This window comes from Carlito syrichta, unplaced genomic scaffold (genome assembly GCF_000164805.1).
Source record: "Carlito syrichta isolate Samal-C Ts95f unplaced genomic scaffold, Tarsius_syrichta-2.0.1 Scaffold82277, whole genome shotgun sequence".
Lineage (NCBI taxonomy): Eukaryota > Metazoa > Chordata > Mammalia > Primates > Tarsiidae > Carlito > Carlito syrichta.
In genome coordinates this window covers 966,208-982,406 of record NW_007026373.1, presented here as the reverse complement: position 1 = coordinate 982,406, position 16,199 = coordinate 966,208, and the positions used below count along the sequence as shown (strand labels likewise).

Sequence of the window (16,199 nt, the reverse complement as noted above, 5' to 3'; positions counted from 1 at the left end):
AAAAAAAAAAAAAAAAAAAAAAAAGAAAGAAAGAAATTTTGTAGGGTATAGCTGCCATAGATAGTAATTCCTCTGATGGATTTGGGCAAAGTAAACCAATACTTTCCTTGAAAGAATTCACCATTCAAAATACCATTAAGAACATCTGTAGTTTGTGAGAGGAGGTCAAAATATCAACACTAACAGGAGTTTGAAAGAAGTTGATTCCAACATTCATGGATGACTTTGAGGGGTTCAAGACTTCAGTGGAAGAAGTAACTGCAGATGTGACAGAAATAGCAAAAGAACTAGAATTAGAAGCAGAGCCTGAAAATGTGACTAAATTGCTACAATGTATGATAAAACTTGAACAGATGAGAAGTTACTTCTTATGATTGGGCAAAGAAAGTGGTTTCTTGACATGGAATCTATTCCTGGTGAAGATGCTATGAACACTGTTGAAATAACAACAAGGGAATAAGATCATTATATAAACTAGGTTGATAAAGCAATGGCTGGATTTGAGAGAACTGACTCCAATTTTGAAAGTTCTATTGTGGGTAACATGCTATCAAACAGCACCGCATGCAAGAGAAAAATCTTTTGTGAAAGAGTCAATCAATGTGGCAAACTTTATTGCTGTCTTATTTTTTTAAATTGCCACAGCCACTCCACCCTTCAGCAACCACCACCCTGATCAGTCAACAGCCATCAACATCAAGACAAGATCCTCTACCAGCAAAAAGATTACAACTCAGTGAAGGCACAGATGATCATTAGCATTTTTTTTAGCAATAGAGTATTTTTAAATTAAGGCATGTACATTTTTTTAGAAATAACACTATTACACACTTAATATACTACACTATAGTGTTAGTATAACTTTTATTTGCACTGGGAAACAAAAAAATTTGTGTGATTCACTTTACTGCAGTATTCACTTTATTGTGGTGGTCTGGAACTGAACCCACAAAATCTCCAAGGTATGAATGCACCTGATTATACTCATTTTGCCAATCAAAAACCGAAGTTCAAAGACCTTAAACAACTTAGCCAAATTAACATAGGTAAAACACAGAAGAATCCGGATTTAAAAACAGGTCTATTTGTATTCTTTTTCCTACAACATACCAGTAGTTTTTCAAACCAAACCCAAGGAGCCCTATGGTTAGGAATACCCAAACCTAGCTATATCATCTAACTACTTGTTCTTGGGCCTTCCTCCAAAAATTGACTCAATAGGCTTGGTGAAGAGCATGGAAATCTGTATTTGATTTTAATGCAAAAAGCCACCATCCTAAGAAATCTGCAGAGCCCCCAAGGATGCATCTGTTTTATTTGCTTTTGAACAAGGGGTTTACACAGGGGGAAAAAAAAATTTGAAGACCCCTATCTTACACCAGACTACCACCTTGATTTAAAGTTAGTGCTGCCACAGCAAGATTTGTATGATGACATCAACGGATGGCCTCAATTTCTACACTAATGGGCAATTTCCTTACGATTCACAGATGCACTCTGGACCAGCACTGAGCTGAGAGCTGCCTCTGCATGGCAGGGTTCTCTTAAAGCAGACTAGCTAATTTTTTTTAAAAAATGTTTTAAGTGGATTGTTTGAAAAATAAAACATTCCTAAAATCTTAGAAATGAAAAGCCATCCCCTCACACTTCCTTCTCCAGCCAGCTAGTCTGTTTTATCTCCGGCCAGATGGAGAATGAGAAGGTTCTCATCCATCAAATTTCCACTTTATCAGGCTTCACTGTGAGAAGGCTTGTCAAAGTGCTCGGTGGTTACCTTTAAATATACACAGGAAACTTCTCCAAAATCTTAATGAGGTATAGACACTCAGTGATGTAAGAAGAACTTCCAGAATTAGTAGAAGATAGTGGTATTCAAGCCACTGGGTGCTGTGGCAGAAGCAGGACCTGGTAGAGGAGAGGGGTTGCCAGGCCTCCTACCTCACTGCATCCTGAGCAGCTCCACTTTTATGTTTTCTCCCCACCGGAGTTCATTTGAACAAAGAATTCTTATGTTGAAAAAACTCCAAACCAAAAGCCACTGGAATGAGACAGTTCTTGCCACAGAGAATAAACAAGCGTGCCTCACCTAACTGTGTGATGCTGGCTATGAAGACTGCAGAAGTTCTGAGCAAGTGGCTTGGTGCAGCTTTCACCAGAAGGCTGGGAAGAAGAATGGACAAAGGAGTTGGAGTTCAAACTGTGCAGGCATCAAGGTACAGCTGGGTTAGGCCCGAGGAAAAACACCACATCTCTAAAACCCCATCCAAAGGATGCAATGGAATATACCTGCTCCCTCTTCCAGCCCCACTCACTGATCCCCACATGTCAGGCTCATTCATGTCCCCAATGCCTTGGCACAGACCTTCCCTCTAACAGGAATGCATTTCTACCTCCCTTCCCACTGGCTAAGCAACTACTAATCCTTCAAGTCTCAGTTCAAATCCACCTCCTTGGTGAAGCCTTCCCTCCCTCTCACTCTGGTCTCTTGGCACAGTTACGCTGTCTGGGCTCCCAAAGCATTTGATCCATTCCACTATCTGCACTTATCATTCTATACTTTAATTAGCTATTTGTCTGCATTTCTATTTTATTTTTCCACTAGATTCCTTCAGAGACTGTGTAGATTTGATTCAGTCCTGTACTCCCAGTGCCCAGGACAGAGCCTGGCAGAGAAATGATAAAATACGAAGGAGAGATAAGGGACAGTTTCCATGTTTATGTTCCATAGAGATGACAGCAATTCCATAAGAAAACCGAGGAGACTGCCTTCAAAGCAGCTTTAACAGCAGCCCCATACATGAGTCACTGAGATACTCCCAAGTCTCTCAATCTAAGTGTTCCGACTCCCTTCCTACAGGGATCAATCAGATGGAAAGGAACAGACAAGCACTTTCTTTGCAGGAGAGGTTAGTGTTGATCAAGGAAGAAATTTACAGTTTTGGTGAACTGACTGGTATGAGGGCAGGCCCATTTATTAATCAACAGTGTCTAGTAGATTCTAGCAGGCAATGATTTGTCATTCAGTCCTGAGCCAGCACCTGCCACACAATTGGAAGCAGGAAAAGAAGAAAGAAGGAATCTAATACATCGAGCATCCACCTTCCTATGCCAAGAACCACAGTAGGCATTTTCTCACACATTACAGTTTATTAATCATTTATTTAATCCAAAACAGTATAATCAAACTCATTTTTTTTTTTTTTTGAGTTGGAGTTTCACTCTGTCGCCCAGACTGGAGTGCAGTGGCCGCTTGCAACCACCACAGCCTCGACCTGCTGGGCTCCGGCGATCCTTCCGCCTCAGACTTCCAAGTAGCTGGAACTACAGGCATGTGCTACCACGCCCGGCTAATTTTTTGATTTATTGTAGAGATGAGGTCTCGCTGCCCAGGCGGGTCTCGAACCCACGGGCTCTGGCAATCCACTCACCTCAAAGGCACAGGATTATAGGCTGAGCCACCGAGCCCGGCAATCAAACTCATTTTAAGTGGATAAGCATTAGAGAGGTTAAGTAGCTGGCTTAGAGGTTAAGCTCCTTTAAGTGAAGCTAAGAATGCAACTCAAGTCCAACACTATCTTTCACTCTTCCAAAAATATCGACTGAAATTGCTGAGTTTCTAGTGCCCAAGACAAAAGTATCAACCTCAAAACAGTTACCACATGATGTGTCAGATATTATGCTAAGTGCTATATCCTTTCTCAGATAATCCTACCAACTAATCCTTTATTTTTCTGATAAGAAATGGACACCATGGTTCTGAGAGGCAAAGTCACTCGTTCACACTCTAACAGCTAGTAAGTGATAGAGCCAGGACTCAAATCCAGTTTGACTCCATTGTCTCTACATTCAGGCTCTCTTACAAGAAACTGAAATTTGTAAAGACAGGACTTCTTCAACATAAGTCATTTAAACTGCAAGTTTAAATAAGGAAACAAACTCAAAATCTTCAGACCTATTGTGTTTTTCTTAAGGCAAGGGGAGCTTTGACCTTGGAGGGGGGGATATTACCTCAGATCTGTGGTCTTAGCCCTAACCAACCAGCCTGTAGACACTGTCTCCAAATGCCGTGTGTTAATTTATCTTTTATTTCAATAGCTTTAGGGGTACAAGTAGTTTCTGGTTACCGTATGTTCTCACTTATAAGTAGGAGCTAAGCCATGCGTCCTCAAAGCATACAGAATGATATAATGGACACTGGAGATGAAGAGAAGAGTTTGGAAGGGGGACAAGGGATGAAAAATTACCTATTGGGTACAATGTGCACTATTTGGTGATGGGTACACCAAAAGCCTAAATGCCATGTTTTGATCCCAGTTCACCAAGAGAGGTTCTAAATGCTGTCACAATCTCATTTGGAGCTATCCATCAATGCATGCAAGTGAGAACTGGAGGGGTTCAGGCTGAACTACCCTGAAATTAAACCTGCTCCTGTCAAAGCACACGGGATTAGCCAGTTAGGTGATGGGTACAACTTTAATTAGATTTTTGGGCTTTAGCCAGTAAATGCATCCCCACAGAGCTAAGTGCCCGGGTACTGAAGCACATACTTGTCAGGTAGCAGATGACAGATTTCATAAAAGATGAGAACATTCAGAGATAGCCTGGGGATATGGCAAAGCCAATGTCCAATATATGTTGCTTATAAAGGAGAACAAAAAACCTTAGCTTGCTCCTCTCTCCCACCCACCCTGAGTAGAATACGGAGCGCATGAACCAGAGAGAGCTCATCTCAAATAAACAGTTTTCTCTTTCTCCCACATTTCACCAAACGCACACACACACACACACACACACATGTGCGCATGCACACTCGCATGTGCATGCAAACTCAGACACATGCACATACAAGCACACACTAAAAGGCAAGCCTTAAGTCTCAGCCCAATGTATCAAACTCAGAGATATGAGGATCCAAGTAGCATCCTCAGAGGTTAGAACACCTTGAACATCGTAGTTAAGACACAGACTTGGGAACCCTGGTTTTTCTGTGTGTTTGTTTTGTTTTGTTTTTTGCAAAGGCCTCCTGAATTTCCTTGAAGGGATGGATATTGGTCCCTGTGGTGGCAAGGAGGTATAATACAATTCAGGGAATCTGTGATCCTCACTTTTTGACCTTTTTCATTACAAGATTCCCAAAGTAAAAACCAAAGCTTGTATTATTTTTCCACTAGATTCCTTCAGAGACTGTGTAGATTTTATTCAGTCCTGTATTCTCAGTGCCCAGGACAAAGCCTGGTACAGAAATGATAAAATACGAGGAAGAGATAAGGGAGAGTCTCCATATTTATGATCCATAGAGATGATAGCAATTTCATAAGAAAACTGAGGAAAACTGAGGAGACTGCCTTTTAAAGCAGCTATTAGAACAGCCCCACACATGAGCCTCTGAGATACTCTCAAGCCTAACAACAGTACCTACACCACTGCAAGTCTCAATAAGTATACACTGAATAAACAAAAAAACTGAAAATTATAACACACGCTAAGTCAAATGGCACAAGGTCACTGCAATCACAGGTAATTAAAACAAAGAACTGACTCTCAGGGCCCGACTTCTCAGTGTTCATGCAAAATCAGATACAATGAATTAATTCATAAGCCTCAGATCCAAGCTGAATTATTAGTCAAAAAACTGCCTCCTTCCAAAATGCTAAAGAACAGGCATAATTAGACTGGCAATAAATGTTTTTGGCATAAGTAAAGGATGGTTTGATCACATCCAAAAGAGGATTCATTGGCTAACCATCAGAATTGAGAATGCTACAAAAATCAGGACTGCTTGATCTGGGTCCTCTGCACAGGTTTTAAGTTAGAACTCATCTGTAAACAGGACTGAGACATTTCCAAGTGATTTCATAATTCTTCTTGTCCAAAAAAGAGAATAATGGAAAAGAGCCAGATACAGTCCCAGGGAATGAAAACCTTCCCACTTACAAGCTTACTGACTTGGATAACACTGATCTGGTCTTCTGCAGAAATGTTCTTATTGAATGGAGGTATTGTTGAAGACTATACTTCATAAAACTCACCAGAGGCAACTCTTCCCTCGGGCCTCAGTGCCAGTAAAAGCTGTCCTACTTGACATGTTCATGTTACTGACACTAGAAACCTTGTAACTGATTTTCCCTTTTTGCTTTCACTGCCAGGACCACCAGCAAGATTTTAATTTCACTCTTTAGCAATGTGAAGAATGTTACAACATGCATTTTACATACACAATCCGTGGTACCATTTTAGTAGTCATTTTTTTTCCTTTCCCCTAATGTCTTTATTTTTTTTTTTTAATCTCATTTAAGCTTATGACTTTCTTTTTTTGAGTTGGAGTCTCACTCTGTTGCCCAGACTGGAGTGCAGTGATGCTCATAGTCACTGCTGCCTTGAACTACAGGGCTCAGGCGATCCTTCCACTTCAGCCTTCCAAGTAGCTAGAACTACAGGCATGTGCCACCATGCCTGGCTAATTTTTCTTGATTTATTGTAGAGATGAGGTCTCGCCAAGTTGCCCGAGCTGGTCTTAAACCTGTGGGCTCGGGCAATCCTCTCACCTCGGTCTCCCAAAGTGCTGGGATTATAGGCGTGAGCCACTGCAACTGGCCTAACCTCACGACTTTCTATAAACTTCTGAAAATGTTTTTTGAGACATAAAAAGAAATAAATTATAATTTTTAATGCTTCAATTAGCCAGAATACTTCAAGTTGGGTGTTCTTGAGAATGTATTATTCTGGTCTGCCGAAAAGCTAAAAAAGAATTAATCTTCCTTTCTGCAAAAGGCACAGTATTCTCAATATAATTACTGAGGATCTGGCATAGCCACAGCATAGTATCTTAGGTAAAGTCCTGAAATTAGAGACCACAGACCTGAGTCCATGTTGCATATGCATCACTTTCTATACGACCATGATCAAATCACTTAAATTCTGAGGCTGAGATTAATCTTTAAAATAGAGCAGGCACAGAGGCTCACACTTTTAATCCTAGCACTTTGAGAAGCCGAGGAGGGAGGACTGCTTGAGCCCAGGAGTTCAAGATCAGCCCAGACAACACAGCAAGATCTCATCTCTACAAAAAAAATCAAATCAGTTGGGCGTGGTGGCACACCTGTACCCCTCAGCTACTTAGGAAGCTGAGGCAGGAAGACCGCCTGAGCCCAGGAGGTTGAGGCTATAGTGAGTTGTGAGCACCTTTATAAACTGTAAAGTACAATCTACACCTAAGGATCATATCTGCTTTCCTTCTATCACTCTGAATAGCAGTTTTCATTACTGAAGAGGGCATTGAAAACTGAGCTGCATGAAGCCGGAGCTGAATGTGGACCGAGAACAAGACCTGTGTTCTGGGCATTTTCCTAATCAATGTTTTCTTTATTCTACCTGTGGGATGCAGTGAAGTTTGAATAAACATGAGAGAGCCCCAAAGCTGAGTATCCAAGAGTCTTGAATATGCACCAAGACAAGATCTAGAAGCCATACCTATGCATCCCCATTACAAAGGAAAGGATTCCTTTTATTTCCCACATAACCCTGATGTCTCAGAGCCTGAATTATGTGCTAAAGGCCTTTTCTCATCTTCTTGTCTCCCAGATTTCCGTCACCAATCCATCCTCCAGATATCCATCAGACTTGTCTAAACTACACATTTGATCCTGTCAATCCTCTGCTTAACTCCCCCTCTACTGGGGCCTATAGGTCAAGTCCAGGATCCCAAACTCTGACATCTGAGGCTCTCCACAAGCCAACTCTTCCCAAATTAATCTCCCGACATGTTCCTAAAGGCAACTACCCTTCACTATAGCCCTGAACTCTTCCCCAAAATCACCATACTCTCTCCTACCTCTGAACCTTCAAAACCCTTCTCTCCCTTGTCTACCTATTAATCTTTAATTCAAACTTCAGGAGCAGTTCAAAAGCTGCTTTCCTTAGGAGGCTTCTATGGTCCTGCGAGCCACTTCCTCTCTCTGTGTTCCTATGGAAGCATGTTCATATCTGTTAGGGAATTGTCCCCATGCCTACTAGAGGGCATGAAGAGTGTTCAATGTTGCCAAATGTATGAATGCATTCCTTCCCTTTGCCAGGGCAGAAATAGAGACCACTATAAGGTCTGGATTTTGTCCGTTTGTTTCCATCTAAAAGCAATACCAGTAGCAGCTGGTGAGTGGGAGATGCTCTAGTTAAATAAGGAGCCTGGTTAACAGAAACAAGTTGATAAGATATGCAAGGCTTGTGGGCTATGCTTCTACCTGTGCATTTATCCTAGCACCATAAAGCAAAAACACCACCCTACCAAGTTTCCCTAGATTCCGAACAAGCCAATACCTACTAAATCTGGTCCATCATGTGAGATGGATACATCCAAATTCTTAAGACTATAAACAAAAGTTAACTAGAGTTATGATTGTGATACAATGTATATACAAAAAGGATACCATGGTCAAATCATCTTGTCAGAAACATATATATAACTTGATCTATAAAAGTAGTCACAATGAGATGCCAAGAAGCTCTGAGTCACAGGAAAGCTCACTTGAGGTAGGCAGTTAGAGAGCACAGCTGTTGTTTTAGTCTGTCCAGTGCTCTGAGACAAAATATCACTTTCTCTGAGTACTTACCCAAGCCCCTCCAAACATGCAGCTCTACAGGAGGCTGCCAGTGATGTATACTCCTCTGTCTCTCGCTCCCTCTTCTATCAAAGCACGATGGACCTGTAACCCTAGTTGGGCTTCTCAGTACCTCACCTGCCTGACAGAAAGCCAGTCAGGGTAGTAGAAAGTGAGAGTCTTCCTTCCTTTTCTGCAATAAACTGACATGATTCCAGCAGGGCTAGCAACAAGGGATCCAACCACTTAGAACAGAAGTAAAGGGATGTAAGAAAAAGAAGCTGGCAATGTCCCAGTGCCTCTGTCCTTAGAGCAGTTTAGTTACACAAGGCAATAAGGTTCCCTTTTTGCCAAAATTAATTCAAGTTGGGTTTCTGACACTCACAAGAAAATCCCACCCATAGTATATTTCACCTGAGTACTACCCTCTTGCCACCATAATCCCCTTCCATTCCTTGCCAAATATTGTAACCACCTTACGAAGATAGATACATGTAATGTAGGAATACATGTTTTTGCCCACAGCAGCCCAAAATTCTTCTAGAAACAACTACATAAATAAGTGAATTAGAAAACCAGCAAACATCTAACAATTGAAGGATACATAAGAAAATTACAGCATCTCCACTTGATGTAATGTTATACAGCCATTTCAAATGCTTACCAAGATTAAGTTATAATGTAGAAAAAAATTGCATATTATATGTATATATGTGTGTGTGTGCGCGTGTGTGTGTGCATGCACACGTGTGCACATGCACGTATGAGGAAGAACTAAAAAAAAACACACAAAATTTATTTATTAAAAAATCGTGTACTTATTATATTCTTACATGTTCAAACTTCAGTCACCTTCAAAGTACTCTCCGTTTGATGCAATACACCTATCAAGATGCTTTCTCCACTGCTCAAAATAGTTTTTGAACTCGTCAGTTTTGATGCCCGTTAGTGCTTCTGCCATTTTTTGTTTCACCTCTTCCACATCAGCAAAACGTTTCCCTTTGAGAACTTTTTTCATTGGGGAATCAAAAAGTCACTTGGGGTAAGATCGGGTGCATAGGGGTTATGCTGTTTTTGGTCAAAAACTGCTAAACACTCAGTGCTGTGTGGGCAGGTGCACTCATAAATCACCCATCATGAAATGGGCAAACACACTGAAATAATCCCCAAAAAAGATTCACTGAAGCTGAACACAGCCTCTCACAAATAATGCTAGCTGATACACTGATGCCAATGGATTCCTACAATACTTACATAGTGGGGGAAACCTGTACTATAAGAAGCCTGTCCTCCAAAAGATAATTTCCGTTGTTTTTGCCGTCCTCTCTCATATATATATCTTCTGCCATCCAAATTATACTGAATGGTCATTTTTATTATGGGGATTAGGGAGCAACCATTTTAAACTACAAAAACTATCATCTAACAGTGAAGGATATAAGAATTGACTATAAAAACTGCAATTCTTAAAAGAGTCCTCTAGCCAGACCTTTTTTTTTCTTTTTTTGAGTAAGCAGGATTTATTGAGAGGACAGAGAAGCTCCCACAGTGGGAGGGGATCCGAAGGGGTTGCCCCCAGACTTTTCTTTACCTCATCCATAAAAGCATGCTGCTCAGCTCTTACCCTTCTTATTCAACTCAAGTGTCAGCACCTCCTAGAAGATTTGCCTGACCACTCCATTCCACAAAGATCATTTACACTAAATATACGTTGCATTAATTAGCTGTGGATTTTAACCAGTTTTGCATTTTGTCATGTATAACATCTTCACTTCCCTTAGAAAAATAAAACTCTTTACCTGTACAAAGACCATTTGTAGACCTAATCCTGAACTGTACCTCACATCTTTAAAATTTTTTTAAAAAGGAAAACTTTTAGAAGTTATCCACTGAAATTCCAGCAGCATCCAAACCAGATTCATTTGGTGTTTAATAGCATTAATAAATATGAGAAACAAGTCTTTTAATAACATGTAAAAGTAGTGGGAAACTGCCAGGGAGGGTGTGATTGGCAGTAGCAATAAATTGCCGGGAGATGGGGGAGGAACACCTCATCAACAAGAATACCTGCATAACGAACATTTGTATACCTAACCCTGAATTGTACCCCACATCTTTAAAATTATATATTTTTTTAAAATAACATACAAAAAACTGATATATTCCAACACTGCTAGTGGCAGCATAAAATGGGCCCATCCTTAGACAAATAATTTGACAGTATAAAATATTTCCACCATCTGACCCACTAATCTCACAGAATCTGTCCTAGGGATTCCAAGAGAAAATGTCTTTATGCCCAAAAGCATATGCACCATTCAGGCTATGCATGGTAGCTCACTAAATCCCAGTACTTTGGGAGGCTGAGGCAGGAGGATAACTTGAGACCAGGATTTCGAGATCAGCCTGGTCAACACAGTGAGGCTCCGTTTCAAAAAAAAAAAAAAAGAAAGAAAGATAATTCAACATGATCATTCTGGAGCCTATACAATATGGGGAGGTGCATATGATAGATTAAGTGATGAAGGGATACAGAATAGTACTTAGCCTCTGATTAAACCAGGAATTCGTGTGCAACAGGACAGAAAGGTAATAATGAAGTGCAGAAATAGTTATTTTGTTAGGATAGTAGAACTGCAACTAGTGTTTTCCTATTTTTCTAAATTTCTTTTATTGCTCCCATAAGTATGTTAACTTTTTATAAAGATATAAACATTTGTATTTCAATTTTTTCTTCAGTGATAACATTGGGACTTCAAACTTTGGATCATGGCGTCCTTACCACCAGCAGCCACCATAAAACCAACCACTGGTACCTGTAAACTCTCTTTTGAGTCCTCTACTCTGAGAACTCTGCCTGCCCCAAGATCAAAGGCAGGTAATTCAATTAACCTGCATGCCAATGATCACTCAGATCCCAATCCTGATTGCACCAAGGCTATGTATCTAGATATGACTCTCAGGAGGTACTAAATTAAAAGATGCTAAATACCTAAGTTTAAATAGAATTGAAATTTAATAAGCTTACCAAATTTAGAGAGGTTTAAATGCTAATACCTATTGCTGAATAGAGCATAGTCATATAAAAAGATCACATAAAAAAACCTTTCCGATTCAGAAAGATTCAGAAAACAATCTTTCTGGAGAACTTGAGCATATCTATATGTTAAAATATCCATACTCTTTGATTCAGTTATTATATTTCTATCAGAAATAATCAGTGAGCCAAGCGCAGTGGCATGCACCTATAATCCCAGCTACTCAGGAGGTTGAGATGGGAGGATTGCTTGAGTCCATTGAGTCCAGGAGTTCAAGACCAGCCTGGGCAACACAGTGAGAGCTCATTAAAAAAAAAAAAAAGAAGAAAAAGAAAAAAATCTATAGATAAATATTTATAGACAACGATATTTGCTGCAGAATTTATTATAAGGCAAAAAAAGGTAAAATGACTTAAATGGCTCTTCAGTAAGTAGTTAAATAAATTGTAATTTCAAGTGTTGAAATATCATGGTGGCACCAAAAATAATGTTTTTGAAGAACATCCATGATATGGCAACACACCAAAGACAGAACAACGAATTTAAAAAAGCAGATAGGCAGGGCATAATGGCTCACATCTGTAATCCAGAACTTTGGGAAGCCAAGGCAGAAGAATTACTTGAGGCCAGTTTGACACCAGCCAAAGCAACACAGTGAGACTCAATCTCTTGAAAAATGTTAAGAATTAGCCAGGCATGGGGATACATGCCTACAGTCCTAAGTACTCAGGAGGCTGAGGCAGAAAGATTGCTTGAGCCCAGGAGTTTGAGTCTGCAGTGAGCTACCATGCCACTGTACCCTAGCCTAGATGATACAGCTAAACCCTGTCTCAAAATAATAAAATAAACAGGATACAAAACTGTATCTTCAGCTTGATACCTATAAAGAGTGTGTGTGTGTGTGTGTGTGTGTGTGTGTGTGTGTGTGTGTGTGTGTGAATGAGAGAGAGAGAGAGAGAGAGAGAGAGACAGAGATAGAGAAAGAAACAGAGACAGAGAGGGAGAGAATAAAAAGACAAAAACATCAAATAGTTTTAAAACTGGTCATTTCTAGGTAATGAGACAATGAGTGAAATATTTTTTTCTTTGTATTTTCCAGATTTTTCTAAGTTTTCTGTACTGCATCTCACCGTATCACTAGAAACGGCCACACAGCCCCAGCCCAAAAGCACTGCCCACTCTCAGAATAGTCAGTACTCACATGGATGATGCAGTCTCTTTGGCTCTTCTCTCGATGGGTTTCTTCCAGGTTCTTCTTGAGTCTCTCCCTCTCCTCCTGCAAATCACTCAGCTCCTGGGTGGCCTTCTTAATGTTTCTACGCAGTCTGTGGTTCTCCGTACTCTTGGTGAGGTTTTCTGAGCGCAGCTCAGCCAAAAGGGTGTCGTTTCCAGACAGAGCTGCCTCACAGTTTTCAGGCGCCTAGAAGAGAAGGAAGAGAGGCAAGATTCTCCCACCTCATTAAACTAACCAAGAAATCTAGGCTCCTTTTTCTTCTCACGGGGTAAGGGAAGCAAAAAGATTAACATAGATAACATTCAGAATCCAAGGCAAAAATAATACAAAGATTTTAGAATAACACAGGATAATGATTGTTATGATATTGATGTTAAGGAAGCAAAGCCTACAGTTGTATAAAAGAAGCATTTTTTAAAGGACTAGAAAAAAATCACAAAATGTTAACAGTAACTGTTTTTAGTTGCATGGGACTACAGTTAATTTTTTTTTCATTTCTTTGTATTTTCTAAGATATGAGAGCATGCTACTATTACAACGGCTTAAAAAAAAATTAAGTCATTTTAAAAAATGGTAGACAGCCGGGCTCGGTGGCTCAGCCTGTAATCCCGCGCCTTTGGGAGGCTGAGGTGAGTGAATGCCTGAGCCCGCGGGTTCGAGACCCGCCTGGGCAGCGAGACCTCATCTCTACAATAAATCAAAAAATCAGCTGGGTGTGGTAACGTGCGCCTGTAGTCCCAGCTACTCAGAAGGCTGAGGCGGAAGGATCGCCGGAGCCCAGCAGGTCGAGGCTGCGGTGGCCGGGAGCGGCCACTGCACTCCAGTCTGGGCGACAGAGTGAGACTCCAACTCAAAAAAAAAAAAAAATGGTATATGCCAGGCATGGTGGCTCAAACCTGTAATCCCAGCATTTTAGGAGGCTGAGGTAGGAGGATCGCTTGAGGCCAGGAATTTAAGACCAGTCTGGGCAATATGGTAAGACCCTATTTCTACAAAAAATTTTTTTCCAAAAATTAGCTATGTGTGGTGGCACACACCTATAGTTCCAGCTACTCAGGAAGCTGAGGTGGGAAGCGAGTCCAGGAGTTCAAGGTTACTGTTAGCTATGATCAAGCCACTCTATTCCTAGGTGACAGTATAAGACTGTCTCAAAAAAAAAAAGAAAACCTTGACAAATAGAGTCAGAGAAAGCTATGAAGAGAGTTCTCGTGCATAAATGCCTGATAAAAACTATCATAAAAGACTAAAAAACCACAACCTTGCACAAAGGCCATCACAACCTTATACAAAAAATACTTCTAGAAAGACATCTGCCCAGCAACTGTCTGTCCAACTTTGAACTGGTATCACCCTTGTTATTGATTGTTGTAGCCAAGGAAATTATCTCAAAACAATTATGTAATCCTCCTTATTTTTCCTTTAAAAAAGCTTTGTCTTCCTTTACCTCTCTGAATATGCACATAATTTACTATGGCACATATATTCTCATTGCAATGCCTATTCCCAAATAAGTATCATTTTCTTTTATAGGGTACTTAGGTTGACCAAAAGCAGAGATGTATCCAAGCACTTGCAATGTTCATCTACGTTTAGAACAGCTCAAACTCAGAGCCATCTGGAGAAAAAGAAGTGGTTAGCATGGTAGTGTAATGGCCACCCTGAGAAGCTATAACTTCAGCGAAGTCCGAGATTAAATGAGTCAAGAACATCTTTATTTCATCAATACACAATTCAGTAGAGAAAATACATATGTGATTATCAAACATATGTACATCTGTGAAATGGAAAATAATATCCTGTTTTCATAAGGTTGTTGTGAAAATTAAATGTGATACACAAAGTGCCATTTCAGTAGGTACAGGATGAATAAATCGGGTTCCCCTTTTCCCTCACTTACTCCATGATCTTTCATTTCCAATCAAAAAGTAACAGGTTTCTAAAACCAAAAGCTATGTATATAAAACCATTATCCAAGAATTAAAAAAAAAAACAAAGTACTATATTTTTGTGCCAGAAGAAGACGGTACCACCTAATTTAGGGGTGAGCTAACAGCATTTATTGTACCCTAGATACACTTTCTTATTTAATCCTTGAGTGATTATTCAGATTTTACAACGCATAAACAAGCTGGGAGAGTTCAACTATCTTGCCAAAGGTTACACAGTTAGTGAAAAGCAGAGTCAAGATACAAATCCATGTCCTACCTCATGTTCTTCCCAGTAAAAATAATATGGTATATCCATACAATGGATTATATGCAGTTGTTTAAAAAGATTGAGGAGCACAGAAATAAATATGCACACACATACACACATACACAAAAGATGCATGTCAACTGCTAAAATCAAATAAGGTCAGTGGATGATATTCATGTCAATGTTCTGGTGTCGATATTATATTGCAATTATGCAAAATGCTGCCTTTGGGAGAACTGAGTAAAGAGCATAAAGAATATGTATGTGAGTTTACAATGGTGGGTAAAAAAATGTTTTATTTTAAATTATTTTATTTTTTAAAAAATTAATTTTTTAAATAATTTATTTTTAAATTTAATTTAGTTTTTTTTTTTACTTAAGTTTAAAAAATTTTTTTAAAAGACTGGGTATGCCAGGCGCCGTGGGTCATGCCTGTAATCCCAGCACTTTGGGAGGTAGAGGTGAAAGAGTTGCCTGAGCCCAGGGGTTCGAGACCAGACTAGGCAACATAGCAAAACCTTGTCTCTGCAAAAATAAAAAAAATTAGCCAGGCATGGTGGTGCATGCCTGTAGTCCCAACTACTTGGAAGGCTGAAGTGGAAGAATCACCTGAGCCCTGCAGGTCGAGGCTAACAGTAGCCGTGAGTGTGCCACTGCACTTCCATCTGGGAAACAGAGTATGACTCCAGCTCAAAAAAAAAAAAAGACTGGGTAGATTCATATACACTGCCATGGCAAGAATGTTAGATTTGTTTTAAAGGTTATAGATCAAAATACACACTATGATTCAATTTAATTTTTTAAAGTTTATATGAATAAATATGCTTTAAAGAGTCAAGGCATTAACAGTGAACATCCTTAACAGTGATTGCGTTGATGATTTCTATCCACCTCCTTCTACTACTTTAAATATTTTATAAATTTTCTATAGTGTGAATTTCCACTTTTATAGCTGGGGGAGGGGATGCTACTTTCAACTTGAAAATATATCTTTTAATGAGTATGGAGGTAGCAGGAGCCAGTCCACACCGTAACATGCACTAAGTCATACCTGTGATTAGATTTCACATCTCTGAGCTTCTGAACCTTGGCAACCACTTCAAGAGTTAAAATATCACTTACTGTTGCTTCATTGGC

The 16,199-nt window shown here is 39.8% G+C and overlaps 1 protein-coding gene across 1 annotated transcript in view; it reads right to left on the bottom strand.

Annotated features, from left to right (window-relative positions):
* The window catches only part of CDK5RAP2 (CDK5 regulatory subunit associated protein 2), a 190,657-nt gene that overhangs the window by 113,578 nt on the left and 60,880 nt on the right, over positions 1-16,199 (bottom strand). Inside the window, exon 12 of the mRNA XM_008055797.2 lies at positions 12,834-13,052. Within this exon, the coding sequence (XP_008053988.1) occupies positions 12,834-13,052 (219 nt within the window). The remainder of the gene's footprint in view (positions 1-12,833; positions 13,053-16,199) is intronic.